The 27,289-nt window shown below is 42.7% G+C and overlaps 1 protein-coding gene across 5 annotated transcripts in view; it reads right to left on the bottom strand.

The window, feature by feature from the left end:
* LOC124615485 (alpha-N-acetylglucosaminidase) overlaps nt 1–27,289 on the bottom strand; it is a 372,979-nt gene that overhangs the window by 60,265 nt on the left and 285,425 nt on the right. For all 5 annotated transcript variants that reach the window (XM_047143421.1, XM_047143422.1, XM_047143418.1 and 2 more), the window contains exons 16-17: nt 12,349–12,442; nt 12,099–12,269 (exon numbers count right to left, since the gene is read on the bottom strand). In XM_047143421.1, coding sequence (XP_046999377.1) covers nt 12,099–12,269; nt 12,349–12,442 — 265 coding nt within the window. The remainder of the gene's footprint in view (nt 1–12,098; nt 12,270–12,348; nt 12,443–27,289) is intronic.

Below are 27,289 nucleotides of genomic sequence, written 5' to 3'. Positions count from 1 at the left end.
GCCTCTGAGGGCATAGACTTTTCCACATGTACAGGACATGCGTATATTCCCGACACTGGCAGTGGATCCCTTCTATCCTTTGCCGATCTGAGAAACTCTATGACACTCTTTGTTGGTTTATAAATAGTCTTTACACAAGGTACGAGCAATATTTCACCGATTTTGTCCCTCAGCCTAGGTGTGTATGGCAGGAAGGCCATACCTGACACATCTTCTTCTGCTGTATCACTTTGCCATGTTTTAGATGACACTGCTTATGTAACTCGTATAGTACTTTTTGCTCCTCTGAGCAATTTCCACTTTTGCATCTTGTGTATAAGGTGCTGTGGCTCACATATTCATCTTGCACATGGTATGAGCATATTATCCCTCTTTGCTGGCTTGGGTGATAATCAGACAGTTTGTGCAGGTATCAGTCTACCTGCATTGGTTTTCAATAGATGCTGTATCCCAGGTTCTCACCACTTCATAAACAGCACTTTCAGAAAGGGGTAGCTGTTGGTCCTTACACCCTACATAGTCAGTTTTATGTTGGCATGGAGACGGATGTCTTATGAAGACACCAAGCTGTCCCTCGCCACTGCTTCACACATCAAGATGCCAAATCCAGCACCAGTGTTTCAAAATGTTCCATGAAGAAGAGCTTCGTATGTCTTGTGGGAAAATGAAACCAATATACTTCATACAATCAATGAATTCTTTGCTAAAGAAGAAATGACATCAAAGCTGACCAGGTGTGTTGCACAGGTTCCTATGTACATCCGCTGAGAGAAAAGATGCCTTGATTAGATGATTCTGCTGCATCAGATCCGCACTTAGTTTCAGTACTTGTTGGATCTCACAGGTCTTAGTTCTTCTGCTCATAATCTTCAGTCTTCATTACAATCATTTCATTTCCCTTGTCTGCAGGCAGTACCAACATACCCTTATTGGCATTAAGGAGGAGGAGGAGATTGGTGTTTAACATCCCATCGACAACGATGTCATTAGAGGTGGACCGCAAGCTCAGATTAGAGAAGGATAGGAAAGGAAATCAGCCGTGCCCTTTCAAAGGAACCATCCCAGCATTTGCCTGAAATGATTTAGGGAAATCATGGGAAACCTAACTCAGGATGGCCAGACGCAGGTTTGAACCATCGTCCCCCAAATATGAGTCCACTGTGCCACCTCGTTCAGCCGGCATTAAGGCCCTTGACAGCTTGTAATTCTTATTGCTTCAGGATGCAAGCATAGACACACTTGAAACTGAAAGGATTCTGCACCAAGCAAAACCTCCAGCTTGCAACCTGAGATGTTACAAAGAAGCTTAAAGCCAACAACAATATACTGGTACTGTCTGCTGACAAGAGAAATGTGACCACTGTAATTAAGATTACGGATTATGAGCAGAAGATTCAGAACCTATTATATCTGAGGATGTGTCAAAAACTAAGTGCAGATCCGATGCAGTGGATCACATGGAATACAAATCAGTTATTCAAAGTGTCTTCTGTCCCTGCGAACATACAAAGGAAGCTGTGCAACACAGAAGCCCAACCATCTCGGCTGTATGGACTGGCAAAAAGTCCACAAGGATAATGTTCCACAAAGACCGATTGTAAGTGCTCCTGACTCGCTGATGTATAAATTGACAAAACACTTGGCTTCTCTGCTTCAGCCACACGTGGCAAAAACTGACACACACAGAAAGGACTTGGGGCATTTCACTGAGAAACTGAAGAAACTAAAACTTGGACCAAATGACATCCTGGTCAGCTTTGACGTCATTCCTTCGTTTACTAAAGTGCCACTCAACGATTCTCTGGAGTACGTCGGTTCCATCTTCCTGCAAGACATCACCTAGCTCTTTCATGCATGTCTCAACACGGCATACTTTATGTGGAATGGCAACACCAATGAACAGCTGGAAAGTGACGCCATGAGTAGTCCACCAGTCCAGTGGTGGCCAACTTCTTCACGGAACATTTTGAAACATCGGCACTGTACTTGGTACCTTGTAAGCCTAAAGTGTGGTACAGATACATCAGAAATGCCTTCACTGTATGCAGCCATGGTGAGGAACAGTTCAGTGAATTTGTAACGCATCTGAACAGTCTCCATGCCAACGTAAAATTTACTATGGAAGAAGGAAAGGACCAACAGCTACCTTTTCTTGCTGGTTACAAGGGTTTGTGAGAACCTAGGACACAGTGTTACTGAAAACCAATATACACACAGGTCAATCCCTACACAAACTGTATAAACACCAGACAAGCCAGAAAAAGAGTGGCAACTAATACACTCGTAACATGTGCATGTAATGTAAGCCACAGCACCTCTGATGCAAGATGTAACACCCGTCTAATGCATAAAACTATGGGAGAACCTGAAGCAGAAAACAGAACCCAGAACTGTGACAATGCCACAACCAGACAGCAGGCACTGGTCACTGAACTGTGTGATCAGCTCCTGTGTTGTCAGACTGTGATTGTTGGAACCAGCTCACAGGCCAGTGGCCAATACCCTGCCAGCTCAGTAGCATCAGCAGACATAGCTTCCATAATCACATGCATTCCTGTTGTTTGAATGAGCGAGTGACTGACTGCCAATTACATCAGACTCCAGCCACTGCCCCGTTACAGGTAGTTTGCAGTGGTCCACAAACACAGCCCTTCCCCAAATACGGCACTGCGATCCAGCATTTAACTGCTGGCCCAGATGAGTATGTTCCTTTCCTCATAGCAGGGCCACAGACAGTGCCTGTCGTGTGTCAGCCGGTGCTGTGAGTTCTACTGACACAGCACTGGAGCCTCCATGTAAACTCTGCTCCCATCAGGACCACTACCCATCGCCGGAGTCCGGCTGCAGCCCACTGCTGCTCTCCAGTCAACAGTTCAGAGACAGACTATGGGCAGCACCCCGACCTGCTGCTATGTCTGTCACTGCTGCTAAATCGCTTCCGGCAGCAAAGCCCACGTCTGGTGACCCTGGTCCATCGCTGTCAAGTCGGCATGCTGAATTGGAATACCGCAGAGTAAGCAGTTCTTCACACTTGCGGCTCTGGCCATGACTATGCCTGCCATTCAGTGTGGAATATTACATGCAGAAGGAAACACACTGCAATGACTGTGCCAGCTGGATGGAATAACTAAGACTTGATGTGTTTCTTCTCAAGCTTGTCCACAGCCACTTGTGACCAGTTAGAAGGTTGGACTGAAGCTGTATAAACTAGTAAAGAAACAATAAAGAAGGTTCGTATCCTTATGCAAATCTGCCTCTCTGCCTCTACTGCTTTCCACCCCACCCCCCCCTTCCCCCCCTTTACTCCATCTAAAGAATCCAGCCCGCACTCAAATGAATAAGTTTTTCCTATTACACCTGCAAACCATTCCAAAGAGCAATGGGTACACCACCAGTTACAAAAGAAGTGTCACAAAATCTAAAGGTGTATTTCGATAGGATATATTTTACAACACTATTTTGATTCAACAGCATTGCCATCAACATTGCTGTGCTGAGGCTGCAATGGACAGCAATTTTGCAGTATGGCTGGGCAATATTGTTGACGTTTCGAGCTGTTGCAGATAGCTGCCAACATATTCCTGAAAGGTAGGCAGTGTTGTTCACCACAAGGGTTGACAATATTTCATATTGGAGGGAAAGTTCTATTTCTGTCCTTGCCTGTAAAGGCTTCCCTCTCACTCTCACCTTCGTTTCCTACTTCTCTCACTGACAGTGCTGCAGTCATGCTTCTAAGCAAAAACAATATCATTTTGTAAAAGACTTCATATTTACGCCAGTGACTGTAATACTTTCTTTATTTCACGATTGCAATTTTGGCTTTAGGCCATTATCAAGTGAAGATGTTATGGTTATTAGGCCATGTCAACCTAAAATGAGCTGACACATTTATATGTCATAGTCTTTACTATTAAATGCACTCATATGCATATCCATATGTATTGGATATCCATATGTATGACATGGAAATGTGTGCTCGCACTATGTAACAGCATCACCAATGTATTTAATAGTAAAGACAATGACACATAATTTTTTTTTTTTGTTTTTTTTTTTTTGTGTTTTTTTTTTTTTTTTTGTTTTAGGGCGCAAAACTGCTACGGTCATTAGCGCCCAGTCTGTGACTTAGGAAAAGGCAGAAATGGGAACGAAACTCAAAAAATTGGAGAAACTAAAAATAGAGGGAGAGCTTAAAAAAACCACTATAGAAGGGGGTTGGTTGTCCCCAAAAAGAGCTTCAAATGACTGACGTCATCTCACTGGCACTAATAAACTCGAGAACGCGATCGGCTGAGCGCGTGTCATCTGCTAAAATGGAAGATATATCAGGCGACAGCTGTAGACGAGTGCGTAACGAAGTAAAATAGGGGCACTCAAGTAAAAGGTGTCTTACCGTCCACAGCTGAGAGCAGTGGGGACAGAGTGGGGGAGGATCACCACTTAAAAGATGTCGATGGCTAAAAAGACAGTGCCCTATCCGGAGTCTAGTTAAAATTACCTCCTCCCGACGACGCGTTCGGGAGGAAGAGGTCCAAGCACAGGGAAGAGCTTTCACATCCCGCAATTTATTATTGGGAAGTGTTGACCAATGTGCGTGCCATGAAAGAGTAACACGACGACATAAAACACTCCGTAGATCGGTGAAGGGAATCGTGCGAATAGCTGGCTGAAGAAGAGAGACTGCAGTCTTGGCCTCATTTCCACAGATACCAACGTGTCCTGGGATCCAGAGGAATGCCACAGAGACACCTCCCAAGTGGAGCAAGTGGAGGCAGTCCTGAATCCAGTGGACCAGAGGGTGGACAGGGTACAGAGCTTGGAGACTGAGGAGAGAGCTGAGAGAGTCTGAACAGATAACATACTGTATCCACTGATGGCGACGGATGTATTGGACAGCCTGGAGAACGGCGTAAAGCTCTGCAGTATAAACCGAACACTGGTCGGGAAGCCGAAATCGATTTGGGGTGTCGCCAATAATATAGGCACTCCCTACACCTAATGATGTTTTCGAGCCATCAGTGTAAATAAATGTGGCTTCCTTAATTTGTGCACATAGAGCAGCAAATGCCCGACAATAAACAAGTGAAGGGGTACCATCCTTGGGAAATTGACAAAGGTCACGGAGCAGGCAGGTCTGGGGACGGAGCCAAGGCGGTGCTGTACCCCAAGTTGTCAAGAACGTTTTAGGTAAGCGGAAAGAAAGAGAATGGAGCAGTTGACGGAAGCAGATTCCCGGCAGTAGTAAGAGGAAGGGCGGCCTGCATACCCTAAATCCAAGGAGGTGTCGAAAAAAATGTCATGGGCCGGATTTGCAGGCATGGAAGACAGATGGCTAGCATAACGACTCAGAAGGACTGCTCGCCGATTGGACAGTGGAGGTTCAGCAGTCTCAGCATAAAGGCTTTCCACAGGGCGGGTGTAAAAAGCTCCAGACACTAAACGTAATCCACGGTGGTGGATAGAGTCGAGACGTCGAAGAATAGACGGCCGAGCAGAGGAGTAAACTATGCTTCCATAGTCCAATTTCGAGCGCACTAAGGCGCGATAGAGGCGGAGAAGGACCACTCGGTCTGCTCCCCAGGAGGTACCATGCAGGACACGGAGGGTGTTGATGGATCGCAGACAGCGAGCCGAAAGATAGGAAACGTGGGAGGACCAGCACAGTTTTCTGTCAAACATAAGACCCAAGAATTTAGCGACGTCCGAAAACGGAAGGTTGACAGGTCCTAGATGTAAGGAAGGTGGAAGAAAGTCCCGTACGACGCCAAAAATTAACACAAACAGTCTTACTGGGGGAAAAGCGGAAGCCTGTTTTGATGCTCCAAGAGTGGAGGCGATCAAGACAGCCATGAAGACGTCGTTCAACAAGGCTGGTCCGTTGAGAGCTGTAGTAGATCGCAAAATTGTCCACAAAGAGGAAGCCCGAGACATCAGGAAGGAGACAATCCATAATTGGATTTATGGCAATGGCAAACAGTACAACACTTAGCACGGAGCCCTGGGGTACCTCATTTTCTTGGGAGAAAGTACGGGAGAGAGTAGTGTTCACCCGCACTCTAAATGGGCGCTCTGCCATAAATTCGCGAAGAAAAAGGGGCAGCCGACCTCGAAAGCCCCAAGAGAACAGTGCGCGGAGGATGCCTGTCCTCCAACAGGTATCATATGCTTTCTCCAGATCAAAAAATTTTGCTACCGTTTGGCGTTTCCGAAGAAAATTGTTCATGATATAAGTGGAGAGAGCAACAAGATGGTCAACTGCAGAACGATGCTTTCGGAAACCGCATTGGGCAGATGTTAAATGACTGCGGGACTCCAGCCACCAAGCTAAACGGCAAATCACCATACGCTCAAAAACCTTACAGACACTACTTGTGAGATAAATGGGGCGATAGCTAGAGGGGACATGTTTGTCCTTTCCAGGTTTCAGAACAGGAACGACGATAGCTTCCCTCCATCGTCTGGGAAAAGTACTGTCAGTCCAAATTTGATTATAAAGGCGAAGGAGGTAACGCAGACTATGGGTTGATAAATGCAGCAACATTTGGATGTGGATACCATCCAGTCCTGGGGCGGAGGAGTTCCCGCATGGAGAAAACAGTATTATAGCTTTCGCGATTTTGAGAGGAGAAAGCAAGAGGTTGCACTTCCGCAGCGCGTTTCTTCAGGAGAACCGCTGGTGGGTAATTTGAAGAGCTCGAAATCTCAGCAAAGTGTTGACGCAATGAGTTAGAAATTGCGACGGGGTCCATGCGCGACAGTGAGCCCAGAGACCGGGCAGAAACTAGGCGCGCCACATAACCGTCGAATCCAACTCCAAACTTCCGAGGAGGGAGTGAAGGTGTTAAATGAGCTAGTAAAGAAGTCCCAGCTTGCCTTCTTGCTATCGCAGATGACACGACAGCATCGCGCACGGAACTGCTTATAGCGGAAACAGTTGGCTAAAGTAGGATGGTGGCAGAAAACGCGAAGAGCACGTCGCCGCTCACGTATTGCATCATGGCATGCCTCGTTCAACCAAGGAACTGGGGGACGCCGGGGCAATTCGGAGGTGCGTGGTACTGAACGTTCTGCAGCAGTAAGAATAATGTCTGTAGTATGTGTGACCTCATCGTCGACGCTAGGAAAGTGACGGTCATCGAATGTCGCTAGAGAGTGTCCAATCGGCTTGGGCAAACTTCCAGCGTCGGGGCGCATATATGGCAGTTGAGGCTGCAGTCTAAGTACACATGGAAAGTGGTCACTCAAGTGTGTATCATCAAGGTTGAACCATTCAAAGCACCGAGCTAGCGGAACAGTACCGACCGAAAGATCCAAATGAGAGAAATTTGTCGCGGAGGCAGACAAAAATTTAGGGTCCCCAGTGTTGAGGCAAACAAGATCCACTTGGTGGAAGACGTCTATCAATAGTGAGCCACGTGGACAAGGATGTGGAGATCCCCAAAGTGGGTGGTGGGCATTGAAGTCCCCAACCAGCAAATAGGGGGGTGTAAGCTGACCAAGAAGATGAAGGAGATCAGCTCATGCCATTGGTGTGTCCGATGGAATGTATACAGTACAAAGAGAGAAGGTGTATCCAGAAAGGGAAAGACGGACAGCGACAGCTTGGAAGGAAATGTTTAAGGTGATTGGGTGATAATGGAGAGTATCATGGAGAAGAATCATAAGTCCTCCATGTGCTGGAGTGCCTTCAACAGAGGGGAGATCAAATCGGACGGACTGAAAATGGGGGAGAACAAAGCGGTCGTGGGGACACAGCTTTGTTTCCTGAAGACAGAAGATGACTGGCGAGTAGGATCGTAATACGATCGACAATTCATCCTTATTGGCTCGAATGCTGTGGATATTCCAGTGGATAATGGACATAGGGTGAGCAGAAAGTGGAGGAATGGGACCAAGGTTGCCGTCAACTCAACAACTGCTCAGAGCTTGCGACCGACAGCGTGGAACGGCATTCAGCCGAAGGCAGAAGATCCTGATTCGTAGATTGTTCAGGAGCAGCTCCTGCCACCAGCGATCGGCCGGTTAATCGGCCGCCAGCAGTGCGCCTCGGCGACACAGAAGACAGCCGAGGGCGGCTACCGCCAGGTGGTGCTGTAGATGAGACACGCCTTGGTGGAGAAGGAGAGGAACTGGGTTTCTTATTAGCCTTCTTGGAAACATGATGTTTAGATGAAGGAGGAACCGATGGTTGTGAAGTTGGGGTATGTAAAAAATCTTCACGAGTATGCTCTTTTGTGGAAGTCTTGGTGTCTGACTTTTGGGATCAAGATTTAGCAGAACCCGATGAAGGGTGAGCCATAGAGTGATCAGGCGAAAGTGGGGAGGTTGAACGGGTGATCTTTGCGCTGGCCGATCTGACGACCGTGGCACTAAAGGTGAGATCACAAGTCTGCGTGGCCGCCTCCTTTGTTGGCCGAGGAGAGGCAAGGACAGCGCTGTATTTTCCTGTCTGAGGCACAGTGGGCTTTCGACTGGCGAATAATTTTTGAGCAGCAAAGGTCGACACCTTTTCCTTCACTCTGATTTCCTGAATGAGCTTTTCGTCTTTAAAAATGGGGCAATCGCGAGAGGAAACAACGTGGTCACCCATACAGTTGATGCAACGAGGGGATGGAGGTGGACAAGCACCGTCATGGGCATCCTTGCCACACGTAACACATTTGGCCGGATTGGAACAGGACTGGCTGGTGTGATTGAAACGCTGACACCGATAGCAACGCGTAGGGTTTGGAATGTAAGGGCGAACGGAAATCTCACAGCCCGCTTTGATTTTCGATGGGAGCTGAACTTTGTCAAATATCAAGAAGACAGTACGGGTTGGAATGATGTTCATGTCAACCCTTTTCATGACTCTATGAACAGCCGTTACGCCCTGGTCAGACAGGTAGTGTTGAATTTCCTCGTCGGACAATCCGTCGAGGGAGCGGGTATAAACGACCCCACGTAAGGAATTTAAAGTGCGGTGTGCTTCCACCCGGACAGGGAAGGTGTGTAGCAGTGAAGTACACAGCAATTTTTGTGCCTGGAGGGCACTGACTGTTTCTAACAACAAGGTGCCATTTCGTAATCTGGAACAAGACTTTACATGACCTGCTATTGCGTCGACACCTTTCTGAATAATGAAAGGGTTGACCGTGGAGAAGTCGTGACCTTCGTCAGACCGAGAAACAACAAGGAACTGTGGCAACAATGGAAGGATTGTCTGTGGCTGAGACTCATTGAACTTACGCTTGTGAGCAGACATAGTAGAAGATGAGGAAACCATTGCGAAAGTATCCCCCATGATTACCGGCATCTCCGATGGCGCGCTCCATCCTTGTGGGGGCCCTCTCTGAGGGCACTCCCGCCTTAGGTGATTGTTCACACCTCAGGTCACACCTCCCGAGAAACGGACGGAGGGACCAATCGGCACTTTCGGAAGGTATCATCTCGGGTAATAGCCCCTTCCTGGGCCTGGCCGTTACCAGGGGGTACGTACGTGTCCTACCTGTCTACCCAGGGCAGGGAATTACGCATTACCCTGTCATCGGCTACGCATGGAAATGCGTGGGTCGGCCTTCAGACATGCACAGGGAGGAAAAAAGAGAAAGGGGAAAAACAAAGGGAAAGGAAAGAAGAGAGGTCTCAAACGCCGCAGTGGAGAAAAGGGCAAAGAGAAGAGGTAAGGAAAAGAGAAGGACAAAGGAAGGACGAAGACTGGCAAGCAGAGAAAGAAAAGAATGTGTTGCACTTTCGAATGTCCGTCTCCAGACGTAGGCACAAAACATACTCCCAGAAGGGGAGAAAGGGAAGGAAAGAGGCAGAGGTGAGGGGAGGGGGGGGCCAAGATGGGGGATGGGGAAGGATGCGGAAAAGGAAGGTATGCAGCCCGAAAAGGACGGAGGGCCACATTAGCTTGCGGTCCCGTGCTCGCTATGCACGTATCCACAAAAGAGTTGTGGACCCCCTGGGGGGACATATAAATGTGTCAGCTCATTTTAGGCTGACACGGCCTAATAGCCATAACATATTCACTTGACAATGGCCTAAGGCCGAAACTGCAATCGTGAAATAAAGAGTTACAGTCACTGGTGTAAATATGATGTCTTTTATAAAGTTCTACATGACTGTGGATCCCAGGTATAAAAAGTTAAATAACATTTTGTTTTTGTTCAAAAGCTCACATGCATACATATAGCCACATATTCTCTCAAATGGTTATATCTGTGTATTTACCCATTTATACATGTTTATCACTTTAATATTTAATTTCAGTTTTAAGACAAGATGATTACATTTAACCTCTAAAATGTATAAATGCTTGTTAATAGGTGGATACCACCTAAAACCCAATAAATAAATAAATTAAAGTAAAAGTCACTTGTTTTGTAGTAGTTTGTTGTCATAAACTTGTTGTGTACAGTAATGGAGAAGTAGAGAAATGAGAGAATTATGAATTTTATAAATGTGATTCATCTACTACTGGATCTATGGGATGTCGAAATGATTGTATGTTAAGACTACAATATGAAATAACAGTTAGCTGTTGCTGATGAGCTCAGAATCACATTTGATGAAGCATACAAAAAATTTCAAAGTCTTCATACCTATGCTAAATATGAGATACAAAATTTGCATTGGAAGAGTGGAAATGCTGCCACAAGTTTCATACTGTCTCAAGGTGTACCCACCGGGTATTGCACACTTCTGATACCATGAGGTTTATTGAAGAATAGTGAACTTTAAAGAAATACACTAAAGTTCTGCGTAAATCATCAGTAGCTAAAAATTGAAAGTGATTGCTAATCAGGTTGTCGTCGATGTACACTGCCTTAAATTTGCATCAATATTAGCAATTCTCAGAGAAATTATTTGTATGAGATATTCAAAATCGTATTCCACCATTCTGTTAAAATTCTGGAGCAGGTATGTATCCAGCACCAGTTCACTAACTAAATTTTCTGAAGCGTTCTGCTTACTTAAAGAGCAATGCATACTCAAAGCCTGGTTTCTCTTGTTCTTTTCAACTTGATTTCTTGTGTGATGCAAAAGCAATAGGACTGCACTCAGTTTCGCAAGCTCGCGTTTATCCATTTAGTGGTAACAGCATGGCCCCTTGTAAACACTAATGGTCCAGAAATGTGTTACTGGAAACGCTACCTGGCAATAGTAGGCAGTAAAGTTGAGTACATGTAGCTGAAATTCATGTGGCTACAATACTGCCGAACAACAGTTTCATGATATACTACCAGCAATATGAAATTTTTATGGCCTGTATAAATGCACCTTCACACTCTGCGAAGTGACACATTGGAAGAAGAAACATGAAGTATGGCCTTACAGCCATACATGCCCAAGGTGATGGGCAGAATCAGCTGTATATTGCGCAAATATGGTGTAAAATTATTTATAAGCTGACAAAGATTATCAGAGAGTGTCTAAGATTGGCAAAGAAGACAAGGGATCTACTTGCAATATATTGCATACCTTGTGCATGGAGAAAGTCTATGTTGGAATAACTGGACAATCTATCAACACTAGGATCACTGAAGATAAGCAGTATTGCAGACTGGAACAGGTGAAGAAACTGGTCGTGGCGAAGCACACTTGGTGGGAGGCCATCTTGGATTCTTGATATAAAGCAAAAGCCATTGCAAGTAGTAAGGGGAGAACAGCAGCAGTAATGACAATGGGAAAGCCCTCGGACATTGGCACACCAGGTACATAATATAATCTGCGGCCATGAGCTCCAGGCTGTCACCAGCAATTTGGGGGGGGGGGGGGGGGGGGCGTGAAGTTTTAACAATGGAAGCCACTCATGCTGACAAAACTTCAGAATGATCATAAACATCGAGCAAAGAATCTGAAAGAGAAGTCAACAGGCAATCTGTGGGTTCAGTGTACAGTAGTTCAATTTTGCTTCATCTTGTTAGTATCTATGCTGTATTTATTTGCATTCATTTTTTCAATATAGCAATAAATATCTTCTATCACCATCTTCATTACCACCACCTTCACCGTCACCGTACTGATCAAGTGAAATAATATTAATAACAGCTGCACCATCACTGTTGATTTTAGATGATCAATTCAGAAAGAAAATAATTGCCGCCACTTACCTTGTGGTGTGTCGGGGAATTCTGAAGTATCTAATGTAAATGGCTCTTCAATTTGGCTGAAAAGATCTTCCCTAAATGTTGTTATATTAAATGTTACATTGTTTAAAAGGGTATCATTGAGTGCTTCTATAAAAAACTGCCATCTTGGTGCGTAGTAATGAGACACAATCCCTGGAAATTTAAAGATTCTTCAGTAATTTCATACATGTCAGAGCTTTCTTAGTAAAATTCAGCTATCTACAAGTCTCACCTGACCACTGCTTGGTAGCATAATCAGTTATTTCTCCATCAGGTCCCCAAAGAGTTATCTGGTTGCGTGCATTGTATTCATACAGAGACTCCTCCTAGAATGAAAAGAAAAATGATTTAACAAACAGAACCTCTTATTTCATCAACTTTTATTTAAATAAAGGTAGATGATAAATCTGTAATCTTTATTCAGGATGATAAGGATATTAAGAGTTATGTGAAATTAATAATGAACTTAACATATGGATTCATTATAATATTTTACTTTATTGATAAAATAAAGTAATCTTTGAGAACATAATTTAGCAGCTTTTCTAAAATAACTATCTGTTTACATCACCCTAAAATTGAATTACACTTTCTTGCATGTATAAATCAGTTGTCAGATGTATTTCTCATGAATGACTGATGTACACATATTCAGTATTTGTCTATCATTCTATTCCACATGCACCTTGCACTTCTGTGACATTGATACCAGTGTGAAATTCAGCTGGCACCATAAATATCACTGAGATGTTCTACATACATATAATTAAAGAATACTGTTGATGAGGACTACAACTATACACAAACCCAAATACAGTAATACTTTACTTAAAAAAAGACTGGTAGCATACTGAATTCACTTATGTTAGAAATTAAATCTCATTTCTCTTCCTGGAGCAATACAACAACATGAAACCAAGAAAAAGATTTGTTAGAGAGTAAAATGAAAAAATGGGAAATTCAATTTTTTATCCAAGAGACAAATCTAGGAAGGGAAAGGACTGGTTGGTTTGGGGAAGGAGACCAGACAGCGTGGTCATCGGTCTGGGGGGGGGGGGGGGGGGGGGGGGGGAAGGACTGGTCAGTAAAGGAAAGGAAATAGCAACACTTCACATTCTCATTTTCCATAGTGACACCCAAACATACTGCACTGGAAGAAAGTGTTTTCTGCACATCCCATATATCAAGTCAATGGATAGTTGTTTGAGCGGCAGATTAAGGACGTACCTGTTGCAAATTAAGAGCAAGACTTTCAAACACTACACATCTGCTGTTCTCACCCAAGAACACTGTACTTTCTTATTCGGACAGTACACACACAGGCTAGACACAATACAATTAACAATAGACAAGTGGCCAGCAGACCCTTGCACTCCGGCCTATGTAGTAATTAGTTCCAACTGGGGGCAAGGCCGAAAGGCTGCGCATGCAACTGCTGTTGTATTAGCAGGCCAGATGGCCTCTAGTGGTCAAATCAAGCGCAAACTATGAAGCAGCGCACAAACAAAATTGTTAGTTACAGCAGTCCTCTTCCTTTGCGAAGAAGTGAGCATTGTGCTCACATCCACATCTTTTGTGGTCAACGTAAGTTGTTCCAGTATGCGACGTGCTGCCACTAGTGAGTAGAGTTGAAAATGGGGCAAGCACGGACAGGTGCGGCACCCGCCCCCCCTGTGAGAGGCCATATGGTAGGACATGCGACACTAGTACAACTTCCATTTCCACATCTGACACCAACCACAAGGAAAGACGTGGCAGCTATGGGTGGAACAGGCAGTGCCAGCTTTGATGGAGGCAGCTGTGGTGGAGGTTTCAGCTACAACAGTGCGAGAGACAGGGTCCTACACATAGGAGACAGTTATGAAGACACTGACAACAGCGGTGGAGAAGGTGAAGGCACCGACTGCGACGTGGGAGATGGCTAGGCACCCGGTGAGCACCTGCGCCCATGCCAAGTCATAGCTGCTCAACGTGTTATGATGGCCTCCCTCAGCCATGTGGATGATTACCGCCGGCTCCCATTTCTGCCAACAGCCAAACCTGCAAGCCTAAACAGCTGCGCCAGGCCAGAAGCAATGCAGCACCGGTGCCAATGGATGGCCAGGGGTTGGCTGGAGCAGACATAGCAGTGTCCAGGGCTGGCAACCATGCAACAACTCTACTGGACTCTTATCATCAACACAGGCGAACCTATACGACCTGAGGAACCAGTCAAGAGCTACTTCCAACAACACATCTGAAGCGTATTTTTTCATAAGAGTCTTACATGGTCATAGTAGTTGTCCTGCTTCCCTGTTCAACTGAGGGTGGAAAGGAGGAGCCATGACATGGTGAATGCCACTTTTTTTTTTTTTTTACAAAAATCTTCGAATTCCAGAGATATGAACAGGGGCTGTTGTCAGTAACTAATATTTACATTCCACAGCAAAAATTTTGGACAAAGCTGACATTGTTGCTGCCGCAGAAGAAGGCAGATAGTGCACCATATATGGGAACTTAGAACAAGCATCAATTACAACAACCAGCAGGAATTCAAAAAAAGGCCCACAACATCTACATGAATTTGCTCCCAAGGCTAGTGAGGAACCAGGCACAGTGACAAAGAAGCATGAGGAGCTGCCTGGTGGGAAGCACACTGTGGGCAGGCTGCAACAACTCGTGCTGTTTCCCAATCAATGTCTGACCAAAAAACATGTGTGTGTGAAAACACTTTTGTACACCCCAGTGGTCCTTATGCAATAAACACATAACTTCATCCCAATGGGTGGATGGGACTGCAACCATGAGAGCAGTGTCCTCTGTAGCTAACAGCAGCAGTCCTTCCCAAGCAGAAAGACAATTTTATAATGCAAAATAATTTATCAAATGATCAGAAGCACAGCCAGGAAGTTTGTTCCAGATAGTGATGTCGCACAAAAGAAACAACTTTACTTAAAACAGGATCCGTGGCTACGAATGCAAAATTTTAGTTCCAGTGATTCGAAATCCAACAATGGCATGTTGAGCTTCCACAACTAAATGAAAATAAAGCAATTCCTCTTTATAAAACTTTGGATCTGGACAAGTCGGGAAATGCGATAAGGTGTCAGCATTCACCTGTTAACCGTAGGTCAAAAATGTGTCTCATAATCATATCATGACACAAAAAGAGTCTGCCACTGTAAGCAATGTGCGGCTTTGGAAAAAATGCCGAAGGGTTAGAAAGAGACATCAGTGTTCTGTGTTATGTGATCAGGTGGTGAAACTTAACACCCGTACACAAAAACATGAAATTTTTTTGGAGTAAACATGACCTCCAAAGCCTCTTTCTCTATCTGTGAATAATTATGTTGCACTGAATTTAAGGATTTAGAGGCATATGAAACAGAGTGTTGAGATCCATCCACATACCTATGAGTAAGGATGCCACCAAGACCAAATTGACACACATCCATGGCTAACACAAGGTGCTGGCCCGGCTGAAAAGTGACCAAACAAGGGGCTGACTGCAGCTTCAATTTCAACAACTTGAATGCCCAGTCACAAGCCAGTGACCAGTAGGAAGTAGCATCTTTACGTAATGATGCATGGAGTGGTTGTGCCAGCACCATCTGGTATGAATTTGTGATAGTTATTTTGTCTAAAAGGCCTGTAAGTTCTTTACAGATATGGTGTGTGGCAACGCAGCAACAGCATTAATATGTTGGCGCAATAGTTTGCTGCCAACACACGACACTTCAAAACCCAAATAAATAAACTGTGGCTTGTTCAAATTGCACTTCAACCCTACAGACTCTAAAACAGAAAACAGAGCATCAAGGTTCTGCAAATGTTCCCCTGTAGAAGCACCAGAGACTACTATGTCATCTAAATAGTTGATGCAGCCTGGAACTGATGCAATAAGTTGCTCGAAGAAGCATAGGAAAACAGCTGATTCACTTGTCACACCAAAAGGCAAATGCTGGTATTGATAAAGCCCAAACAGGGTACTAATAATGAGAAGGAGTTTAGATTCCTCATGAGTGGCAGCTGTAAATATGCCTCTGCTAAATCAATCTTTGAAAAATAATGCCCCCTCCCCCTCCGATAATTTTGCTAACAGCTCATCATGGCACAGCAAAGGATAGGTGTCAAAGATTGACTGTGCATTAATAGATTTTTTAAAATCACTGCAGAGGCATAATTTACCAGTAGGTTTTTTGACTATCACCAGTGGTGCTGATAATTCAATGGAATAAATAGGTCAAATCATACCAGGGGATCATCTAATTCTGCTTTTATTTGATCCTGTAAAGTTATCGGTACCAGGCAGGCCTGGAAAAAATGGGGCTGGCAGACTGTCTTATCGTAACATGAGCCAGAAATTCTGCTGCACAACACAGCCCTGGAGAAAATGAGAGGAAATTTCCACAGAGAGTCTCTAACCTTTGATATGGGACTTGATCAGAAACCAAATGCACTTCATCATAAATGGAGAATCCAAACCATTTAAATGCATCCAAACCAAACAGACTTTCCATGTAAGCATTGTCCACAACCAGGAATGTTAATGAACAAACCATGGCCTTGTAAGCCACAGGTGCAGAAAACTGTCCAAGAATAGGAATCTGTTGTTTGTTATACAGTAATTCATCAGCTTCTATGATGCTGGAGTCAGAGGGGGATAACCCACAACCACATAAGCCTGACAATTCACCAATGTTGCTGCTGCACCCGTGTTCATTTGCATTCTCAATGATTTAAGACAAGCACTTCAGAGTATTACTTTCTTTGAGACACCATCACTGCTGACACACTATTCACACCCACATTCATTTCATGTTCATTCGGGTTTAGAAAGGAGTTATATACAGAAGCAATGTGTCCTTTCTTATGGCACCTATTACATGTTGCCTAGTACTTGGGACATGTTGTCTGTTTGTGTTGAATGAAGCAGTACGTTCCTTTTCAAACTGACTGAAGGCTGAGGGGTGAGGGGTGAGGGGAGAGGGGGGGGAGGGTGAGAGAGGAACTGATTTCTGAAACTTTAGACCAGGCTTCTATTTGACTACCTGCAGCCCGTGAAACTTCAAATGACTAAGCTATGTTTTATACTTCTATAAGCATAGGATTTTCATACTGTAGACCTCACTCTAAAACTTCCTTACCAGGAGCAAAACATGTAATTACATCACAAACTATTTGACCTGCATAGAATTCTTTATGAACATTTGACACAAAATTACAATGGCTAAGTCCATGTTTTTCTTCTGCCCATACTGTGTATGAGCGTTCTGGCAACTTTTGCCGGCAGTAAAACTCCACACAAGCAGCAATAACATGAGTATGTTTACAGTAATAAGCAGAAAGTAACTCACACATCTGATCTAAAGAAAGACTTCACGGTTCTTGTAAGGGGATGAGCTGACACAACAACTGATACATGCAAGGTGAAATCCATGACAAAAACAGGGCCTAGTAGAAGTTTCCGTCTGTTATCCCAAAAGCCTGGCGTTTTTTGTAAGCGTCCCATCCTCCTGATGCATTGTTGTATACAGGGAATGGCGGAAAATACGTTGTTGTTGGGACCACAGGTTGTGCCAATATAGTCGCTAAACTGGAAATACTAACAGTCAGTGCCTGCTGTTGTTCGAGAAGAGATTTAACACTGCTTGCGTGAAAATTAAGCTCAAAAGACCAATAACCCAAAAAGTGTTTTAACCCAAGAACACTGAAAATTATTGCTCGAACTGTACACCCACACATGCACACGGAAGGCAAGGTAAAAGACAATTAACAATACATATGTGGCCAACACAGTCTTGCGCTCTGGCCTGTATAGTAATTAGTTCCAACAGGGAATGCAGACAGCAGGCAGCGGATGCAACAGCTGTCATATTAGCAGGCCAGGTGGCCTCTAGTGGGCAAACCAAGCAGTAACTCCATGCGCGACCTGTGAAGCGATGTACACACAAAACTGGCAGTTAGCACCTGTATTTTAGAACCTTACAAACTCACTACAAAAGAGGTATTACAGTAAACTTCGACTCAACTAGACATTCCATGCATCACCACTGGAACTTGTTGTTTATTGTTTATTGTTTATTTGCTGGAAAATCCACTGTCCATTCATGCCCCCCTCCTCCCCTTCCCAGCCACCATGAATCAGGGACCTTGGCATCAGTGGGTTGGCTTGTGTACCTCAGCAATGCAGAAAACAGTATCACACAATGGAGAGATATCTGTTGAGAGGCCAGACAACCATGCAGGTCCTGAAAAGGGGTAACAGTCTTTTCAGTAATTGCAGGGCCAACAGTCTGGATGATTAACTGACCTGGCCTTGTAACATCAACCAAAATGACCTTGCCACGCTGGTAATGCAAATGGCTGAGAGCAATGGCAAACTACACCCATAATTTTTCTCAGTGGTATGCAGCCCTACTGTATGGTTAAATGGTGATGGCATTCTCTCTCATAAAAAAACTTTTGAGGGAAAACAGGGTGTGGACTACTAAGGAGGATGTTGTCATCAGGAGAAATAAAACCAGTATTCTACAGGTCGGAGTGTGGGAAATCCCTTATTCAAGCTGACAGATTAGTAATTTTAAAAAAAGGTAATGGGTACGTTGAACTTAGATGTAGTAGGAATCAGCAAAGTTAGTGGCAGGAGGGTGTAATGTAATTAACTGTCGGAGATAAACTTTATCTCATGCGAAAAGTACGATGCCCACAGTAAAGAGCTAAGGTAACTTCATTATGTTGCCAGAAAGTGTGTTTAATTTATTTAATAATGAATATTTACTTTTATGATAAATAATAGATTCGTTTGAGATGTTAAATGTTGTATATTTATATGTATCTTTGGAGTTTATTAAGGTCAGTAGACCAAAGAATCTGGAATGCAGGAATGTCTGCAACTTCCGGGCACATTTTGGCTTGCCTGCCACTTCTTTGTCGGGATTGGAGGGAGATGGACGTGTTTACGTGATCAGTACAGTGTAATGCATTTAGAGTATCAATGTTCATAGTGAAAATGTTGTAGTTACTAAACAAAAAGTATGAATAAATATAATTTTTAACTGAAAGTATTTTGGATCCGGTAGTGTTTATTTCAAACAAGAAGAAAACCCAGGACATGCTTGTTGAAGTAATTATTTTGCAGACAAAACTTCGAAAACCCCTAGACAAACGAGATCTGCAGTGTGTAATCTTTCAGCAGCCACTAATAAATAAGTCTTGCTGAAATTGTGCTGGAACTACTCGTATTATTCTCATTCAAAGACACGTGGTGAGAGTGTGGTCCTACCACAATATACCACGTAAGATTCCACAATTGTTCAGTTGTGAAGAAACGAGATAGGCAACAACCAGTACAAGGGACAGGACGTCTTGTCAGGAGAAAACAGGGTTATAAATACAAAATCAAGTAGGGGTAATGCAGGAGTAGGTTTAATAATGAACAAAAAAATAGGAACACAGTTAAGTTACTATGAAGAGCAAAGTGAACGCATTATTGTACCCAAGATAGACACAAAGCCCGTGCCCATCTCAGTAGTATAAGTTTATACACCAACTATCACTGCAGATGATGAAAATATTGAAAAAACGTGTCATGAAATAAAATATATTATTCAGATAGTTAAGGGAGATGAAAATTTAATAGTCAAGGGGGACAGGAATTCAATAGTAGGAAAAGGAAGAGAAGGAAAAATAGTGGGTGAATATGGTCAGTGGGAAAGGAATGAAAGAAGAAGCTGCCTGGTAGAATTTTTGCACACAACATAATTTTATCATCGCTAATACTTGGTTTAAGAATCATGGAAGAAGGTTGTATATGTGGAAGAGACATGGAGACACCGGAAGGTTTGAGACTGATTACATAATGGTCTGACAGAGATTTCGGAACCAGATTATTTTACTGTGAAAGACATTTCAAGGGACAACTGCAGACTCTGACCATTATCTATTGATTACGAACTGTGGATTAACACTGAAGAAACTGCAAAAAAGATAGGAAATTAAGGAGATGGGACCTGGATAAGTTGACAGAAGCAGAAGTTGTTGATAATTTCAGAGGGAGCATTAGGCCACAATGGACAAGAACAGAGGAAAGACATGCAGTAGAAGAATGAGTGGCCTCGAGGGACAAAACAGTGAAGGCAACAAAGGATCAAATAGGTAGAAAGGTAAAGCCTACTAGAAGTCCTTGGATATGACAAGAGATATTGAATTTAATTGATGAAAAGAGAAAATATAAAAATTCTGTTAATGAAGCAAGTGAAAGGGAATACAAACATCTAAAAATGAGACTGACATGAAACGTAATATGGCTCAGCAGCAATGGCTAGAACTTAAATGTAAGGATTTTGGGGCATATTTCATTAGGAGGAAGATAGATACAGGAAAATTAAAGAGGTGTTTCGAGAAAAAAGAAGCAGCAGTATGAATTCGAGAGTTCAAATGGAAAATCAGTGCTAAGCAAAGAAGGGAAAGCTGAAAGGTGGAAGGAATATACAGGTGATGTATACAAGAGAGATGAACTAGAAGGCAGTATTATAGAAAGGGAAGAGGATGTAGATAAAGATGAGAGACAAAATATAAGAGTGCAAGAAGAATTGGACTGAGAAATGAAAGACATCAGTCAAAACAAGGTCCCTGGAGTAGATGATGTTCTGTCAGAACTACTGAAAGCCTTGGTAAATCCAGCCATGACAAAACTCTTCCATCTTGTGAGTAAGGTGCATGAGAGAGGTGAAATACCCTCTGACTTCAAGAGGAGGAGAAATGTGGAAACATGCGAGCCAATGCATGACTTCTCTTAAAAGACGGGTCAAGGAAAGGCAAACCTATGCTTACAGCATTTGTATACTTAGAGAAAGCTTTTGACAAAGTTGAGTGGAATACCCACTTGAAAATTCTGAAAGTAGCTGAGGTAATATACAGGGGGCAAAAGGTCGTTTACAAATTGTACAGAAACCAGAAGGCAGTTATAAGACTCGAGGAGCATGAAATGAAAGCAGTGGTTGAGAAGGTAGTGAGACAGAGTTGTAGCCTGTACCAAATGTTAGTCAGTCTTTACAATGTGCAAGCAACAAAGAAAACCAAAGACAAATTTGGAGTAGGAATTAAAGTTCATGGAGAAGAAATGAAAACTATAAGGTTTGCTGATGACATTGTAATTCTGTCAGAGACTCCAAAGATTTGGAGGAGCAGTTGAACGAAATAGATAATGTCTTCAAAAGAGATTGCAAGATGAATGTCAACAAAAACTGAAAGTCAGGTAATGGAATGCAGCCAAATTAAATCAGGTGATGCTGAGAGAATAAGACTAGAAAGTGAAACACTTAAAGTTATTGATGAGTTTTGCTGTTTGGGCAGTAAAATGACTGTTGACAGCCAAAGTAGACAGGATATAAAATGCAATCTGGCAATGACATGAAAAGTGTTCCTGAAGAAGAGAAATTTGTTAACACTGAATATAGATTTAAGTATTAGGAAGAGTTTACTGCATGTATTTGTCTGGAGTGGAGCCATGTATGGAAGTGAAAACATGGATGATGAACAGCTTAGACAAGAAGAGAATAGAAGCTTCTGAAATGCTGTGCTACAGAAGATCGTTGAAGATTAGATGGGTAGATCACATCACTAATGAGGAGATACTGAATAGAACTGGGGAGACAAGAAATTTGAGGAACAACTTGACTAAAAGAAGGGATCAGTTGATTGGACACATTCTGAGAGATCATGGGAACACCAATTTAGTATTGGAAGGACATGTTGAGGGTAAAAATCATAGAGGGAGACCAAGAGATGAATACAGTAAGCACATTCAGAAGAATGTAGGTCACAATAGTTACTCAGAGATGAAGAGTCTTGCACACGATAGAGAAGAGACAACAACAGCAACAAAAACAACAACAACTCTACTGTAATGGAAAACGAGTTATCTCATTTTGGATTCCAATAATTTTGTAATATCTCTCATAGTGCATCCTCTGTGATAATCTTCTGAAAACTCTCCAAGTGTATGCCATTTGTATCTAGTCAGCAATGAACTGAAATATTTGGGTAAAGGTCCTTTCTTGAATTTAATGATTATTGCCTGTAAATACATCTCGTTTCTGGGAAAGTATGTAAAACAATAAACTAGAATGCATGCAATTCTTTGAAAATGGGAAACCGAAATTTTAAGCTGCTAATGGTTAAAGAAATAACGAATTTCTCTGCATTCAGTGACTGGAAGCTTTTATCCACACATTCCCTCATCATCACCATCACAGGGTATCCACACATTCCCTTATCATAGCCGTCACAGGGCTCTTCCACGTACTGAAAAATCTTAGTCTTAAATGGACTGTTAGGGTTTAAAAATAAATGGTCACTCACACAGTATTATAGAAGGATCAGGAGGTAAACAAATGCACACTGTAAATTAATATCAGTAGAATTAGGTGTGAATCCTAGTACTACATCCAGATTTAAGCTTTCCGCATTTTGAATAAATGTCTGAGTGGCATCATTATCTTGTACAGCCTCGTTCTTCTCAAAAATATGGGAACAAAGAATACATCACAGGGAGAGTTCCCATCTCCACAATTCAGAGAAGCTCATATTTTTAGCATTATTCCTACCAAAGACTGATACACATTTAGCTTTCAGCAAAAGCCTTTTTTAGAAAACAAAAAACAACACACATTCATTCAGACGAGCAAGCACATCTCGCGCACATATGACCGTTATCTCCGGCACCTTGGACCACAATGCAATTGTCACATTGAACAGAACCAGCAATGTGGAGGGTGCAGGAAAGGGGAAGAGGAAGGGGAAGGGGAAGGGGAAGGGATAGTAGAGTACGGCTGGCACCAGGGGTAGCATCGTGAGGCTGTGGGGCAAGGAAGTGGGAAGGAAAGGGTGGCAGGAGCAGGAAATGGTAAAAGAGAGGAGCAGGGAAGGGGAAGACAGGTGAGGTGAGTGCACTGGCACAGGGCAGCACACAAAGTGGATGTGAATAGGGAGGAGCTGATAGAACAGAGGGGGAGGAAACTATTGGGTGGAGCGTGTGGGGACAGTAGGTTACTGTTGGTTGAGGCCGGTATAATTTTTGGAGCAGAGAATGTGTTGTAAGGGTAACTCCCATCTGCACAGTTCAGAAAATCTGGTATAGGAGGGAGGTACGAGATGGCCCAGATTGTAAAGCAGCCACTGAAATCAAGCATCTTATGTTCAGCTGCATGTTGTGCCACAGGGTGGTCTATTTTTGCTCTTGGCCACAGTTTGGCAGTGGCCACTCATCATTGTGGACAGCTGGTTGGTAGTCATACCAATAAAAAAAGCTTTGCAATGATTGCAGCTAAGCAAATATATTACATGGCTACCTTTCCAGGTGGTGCAGACTCTGATGGGGCAGGACAGGTCTGCGACAGGAGTGGAATTGGAACTGCTTAGTGGGTGCATTGAGTATGTCTTGCAGCTGGTCCTCCACAAAGATATGATACCTATGGCAACGGGTTGGGATGATGGGAAGATGGGGGATGTGTGGAGAAATGGCACGGGAAATCTGTTGAGGACTAGGTCTGAGGTAACATCCTTCCCTAGGTCACCAACCTTTCAGCAGAAGAAAGGACAGCAATACACAATCTCAAAACAAATCCTGACCTAATCATCCTATCTGCAGACAAAGGTTCCACCTTTGTCAATATGAATGAATACCTGATGAAAGCCTCTGCCAATTATCTGATTTCGCCACCTATACACTCAGCTGAGGGATCCCATCCTGGAAGTCCAACATAACCTCCAATCCCTGCTTAAAGCCTTAGGCTCTTCTGAGAACATCTCCCCTATATGCTCCCCAAAATCCACAAACCCAACAAGCCTGGACACCCCCTGTAGTTGGTTATTATGCCACCACTGAAAGAATTTTGACTGTCACTGACCAACACCTCCAAACAATTGCCTGCAATCTAGTCTATGTCAAAGATGCCAACCACTTCCTGTGTTGACTACCCAACACCGCCACCTCTTTACCTACTGGATCCCTACTCGTTACTGTTGATGCCACTTCCCTATACACCAATATCCCTTATGCCCACGATCTTGTCGCTAAGCAACACTACCTTTCTCAACATTCTTCAGGCTACAGATCCACCACCTCATTCCTCAAACACCTTTCTAACTTTATCCTAACTCACAGCTACTTCTCCTTTAAATGTGCCAACTAGAGGAGACCTTCCTTGCTCTCCAAAACACCAAACCCCAAGTCTCGTTCTAGTTCAGGTTCATTGATGATACCTTCATGATCTGGACTCAGGGCGAAAACACTCTATCTTCGTTCCTTAAAAACTCAACACTTTCCATTCAATCTGCTTCACCTAGTCTTTCTCAACATGCTACTTTCCTGGAAGTGACCACCTCTCTGATGGCTCCATCTACACCTCATCTACACCTCAGAGACTTGGCCACCTGTGAAAGTAGCCATGTCATATACTAGCTCTGCTGCAATCATTGCACAGCTTTTTATACTGGTACGACTACCAACCAGCTGTCGACAAGGATGAACAGCCATCACCAAACTGTGGCCCAGAGCAATGTAGATCAACCTGTGGTACAACAGATAGCTGAACACAGAATGCTTGACTCAAATGGTTGCTTCACAGCCTGGGCCATCTGCATCCTCCTCTCCACCACCAGCGTTGCTAAACTGCGCAGATGGTAATGATCCTTAAAACACATTCTCCATACCTAAATTATCCAGGACTCAAGCTGTGGTAGCCTACTGTCCCCACACCCTCCACCCACAAGCCACATTGTACCAGCGTACTCATCCGTGCCCAATACACTGTCATGTGACCATGTGGACTGTTGATGCCTCAAATTCTCCTCACCAATAATTATAATTATTCCTATTGATCCCACATCCTCCCTCATCATCACATATCTTCATGTTTTATTTCCTACAGCTACCTGTGCCACACAAACATGTGATCCTCGACCTAACCAATCCCCCTTCTCATCCTCTTCCCTTATCCCAATACACACATTTCCCATACCTCTTGCATTCCCTTTCTCCCATGTTTTTGTATGTTTTTAATGCATTTGTGTGTATTTTTACACAGTTTCACACATTTTGCTATTTTTACAAATTTGTGCATATTTTATATATCACTGTGTGATTTTGCATGTCTTTTCATATTTTTATGCTTCTTTTCTGTTATGCTGCTACCCTCACATTTCATTTTCCTTCATTTGCCCACTTCCGTATCATTCCACTTTCCCTTACGCCATGCCTGTCACAATGGACCCCTGCTCCAGCATTCTGTACCAGTTCAGAATGTATCCCTTTCCACGGCTAAAACGCAGTCCCACATTCTGTTTCTTAAATATTGTCCAAACCATGGAATCCTTCCCAATCCATAAAAATTCTTTTCTCTGGAACTAACTCCTCCTTTCACATTGTTCTTCATATTTTCTGATTCTGGAAAGCAACATGGTAAAATTGGAACAGAGACTGGAATAGAGATGATAACAACAACACAAACAGGATGGGGTATTAATTTAGGAAACAAAAAGCTAGCTTGGGCCCCATCATCGATCCGCAAGTTAGAAGCTTATGAAACAAATAACAAATGGACCAGAAATTACAATAATACTGACACACAAGAAAAAAACACTACTGGAGTGATCAGTAGCTACCTTAAAGATATGTGCTATCCTGTTAACATTATATCTATTGAGAAAGAAGTATGTTCACCAGGTAAGGCAAAACACGCAGATAAAGTAAGGGAGTGCATAGAAATTGGAAGAGAGGATTCAGAAGAAATTAGTTCATCAGAATTCTATAACTGGGTAGAGACTTGTCATTTGTTGGATGCTGAAGTAAATGATTTATGTAATGATTTTGGAACTCAGAAACTAATGGAAGAAACAGGTAAGAAAAAAGTGAATACTGTGTTAATTGACAGCAACTTAAGTGAAGCTATGTATTTAAACAATAACGAAGTAGCGAATGATGATGTTCGTAATATGTGTGGTGATACTGATGGCATTCGTGATAATATTGATGACAATGAATACAATGGATTGAAGGTAAGCGATGACGAGTACAATAATGAAGAAGAAAAGTACTTTGTTTATTTTAAAGAAGAATTGGAGGCATAGGTATTAGCCAGGATGCACACGCATAATAGTGGCAATCATGTTGTAGAGGTACCCAGCAAATGAAACTTTATTTAATTAGTAGTAAGGAGGTATGTATAGATGATCATACTAATTCAGTTACCAGTTATGACATTGACAGTAGATGTCTTAATAATATGAATTAAAATTAATCTTTTTATATAATATGTAGTTAAATAGTGATGCTACTGAGAAAGTTGAAAGTTTTGGAAAGATGATTAAAAATCTGTGTTCAACTTTATCCAAACTGTTGGTATCAAATTAAATATGTTATTTTAAGGCAACTTAAAGGACAGTACCATAGTGACGGTACATGTGAAACATGTAAGTGTAGATGCATTGAAATTCTCAGTGACAATGACAATGATGTCTGTGTTAATTAATGAAAGTCTACCAAGGCAATGAAATGGTAAGAACAACAGTGATTTTGAAGACATAATGAATAGCTTGCAACACGCTTGCACAGGACTTTCACCTTTTGAAGTCATGTTTGATAATAAAGTAGCAAATCTTATAATCTGAATTAGCAGATTTTCCACCATGTGCTGCCATGTCTGCTCAAGAACATGAAGCAATTGTGAAAGAAACCATGAAAAAGCAGGGAGAGATATGAAAGAAGAGAGATGATAGTAACGTTAAAATAACTAAATTCAACACTGGAGACTATGTTCTTGTTAAATCACTTGAGAAACCTAAAATTTTAACGTCTGCATTAAAAACGTTCTTCAGCATCTATATCGGTCCATTTGAGGTCATAGCGAACCCGCATCCCAATGCTTACTGGTTGATTTATCCAAATTCTAAAAAAAACTTCTTGGACTAAGAAATGCTACCTCAGTGAAGCCATAGTAACAAAAAGTTTTCTACATTATTTAATGAACTACGTAGTTATAGTTTCCCATAAATTTTCCTGTAAACAATTTGAATGTGGTAACTTATTATTTTTGGTTATGCTATGTCACTTTTCTACATGTTGTTAATAAGTCAAGATTTGTATTTTATTATGTCCTTTCACAAAAAGTATTAGCTTTTTTACAGTGTTA

Source organism: Schistocerca americana, chromosome 5, assembly GCF_021461395.2.
Source record: "Schistocerca americana isolate TAMUIC-IGC-003095 chromosome 5, iqSchAmer2.1, whole genome shotgun sequence".
Taxonomy (NCBI): Eukaryota; Metazoa; Arthropoda; class Insecta; order Orthoptera; family Acrididae; genus Schistocerca; species Schistocerca americana.
Note: the sequence above shows the minus strand (reverse complement) of the source record. Positions and strands in the feature narration are given on the sequence as shown.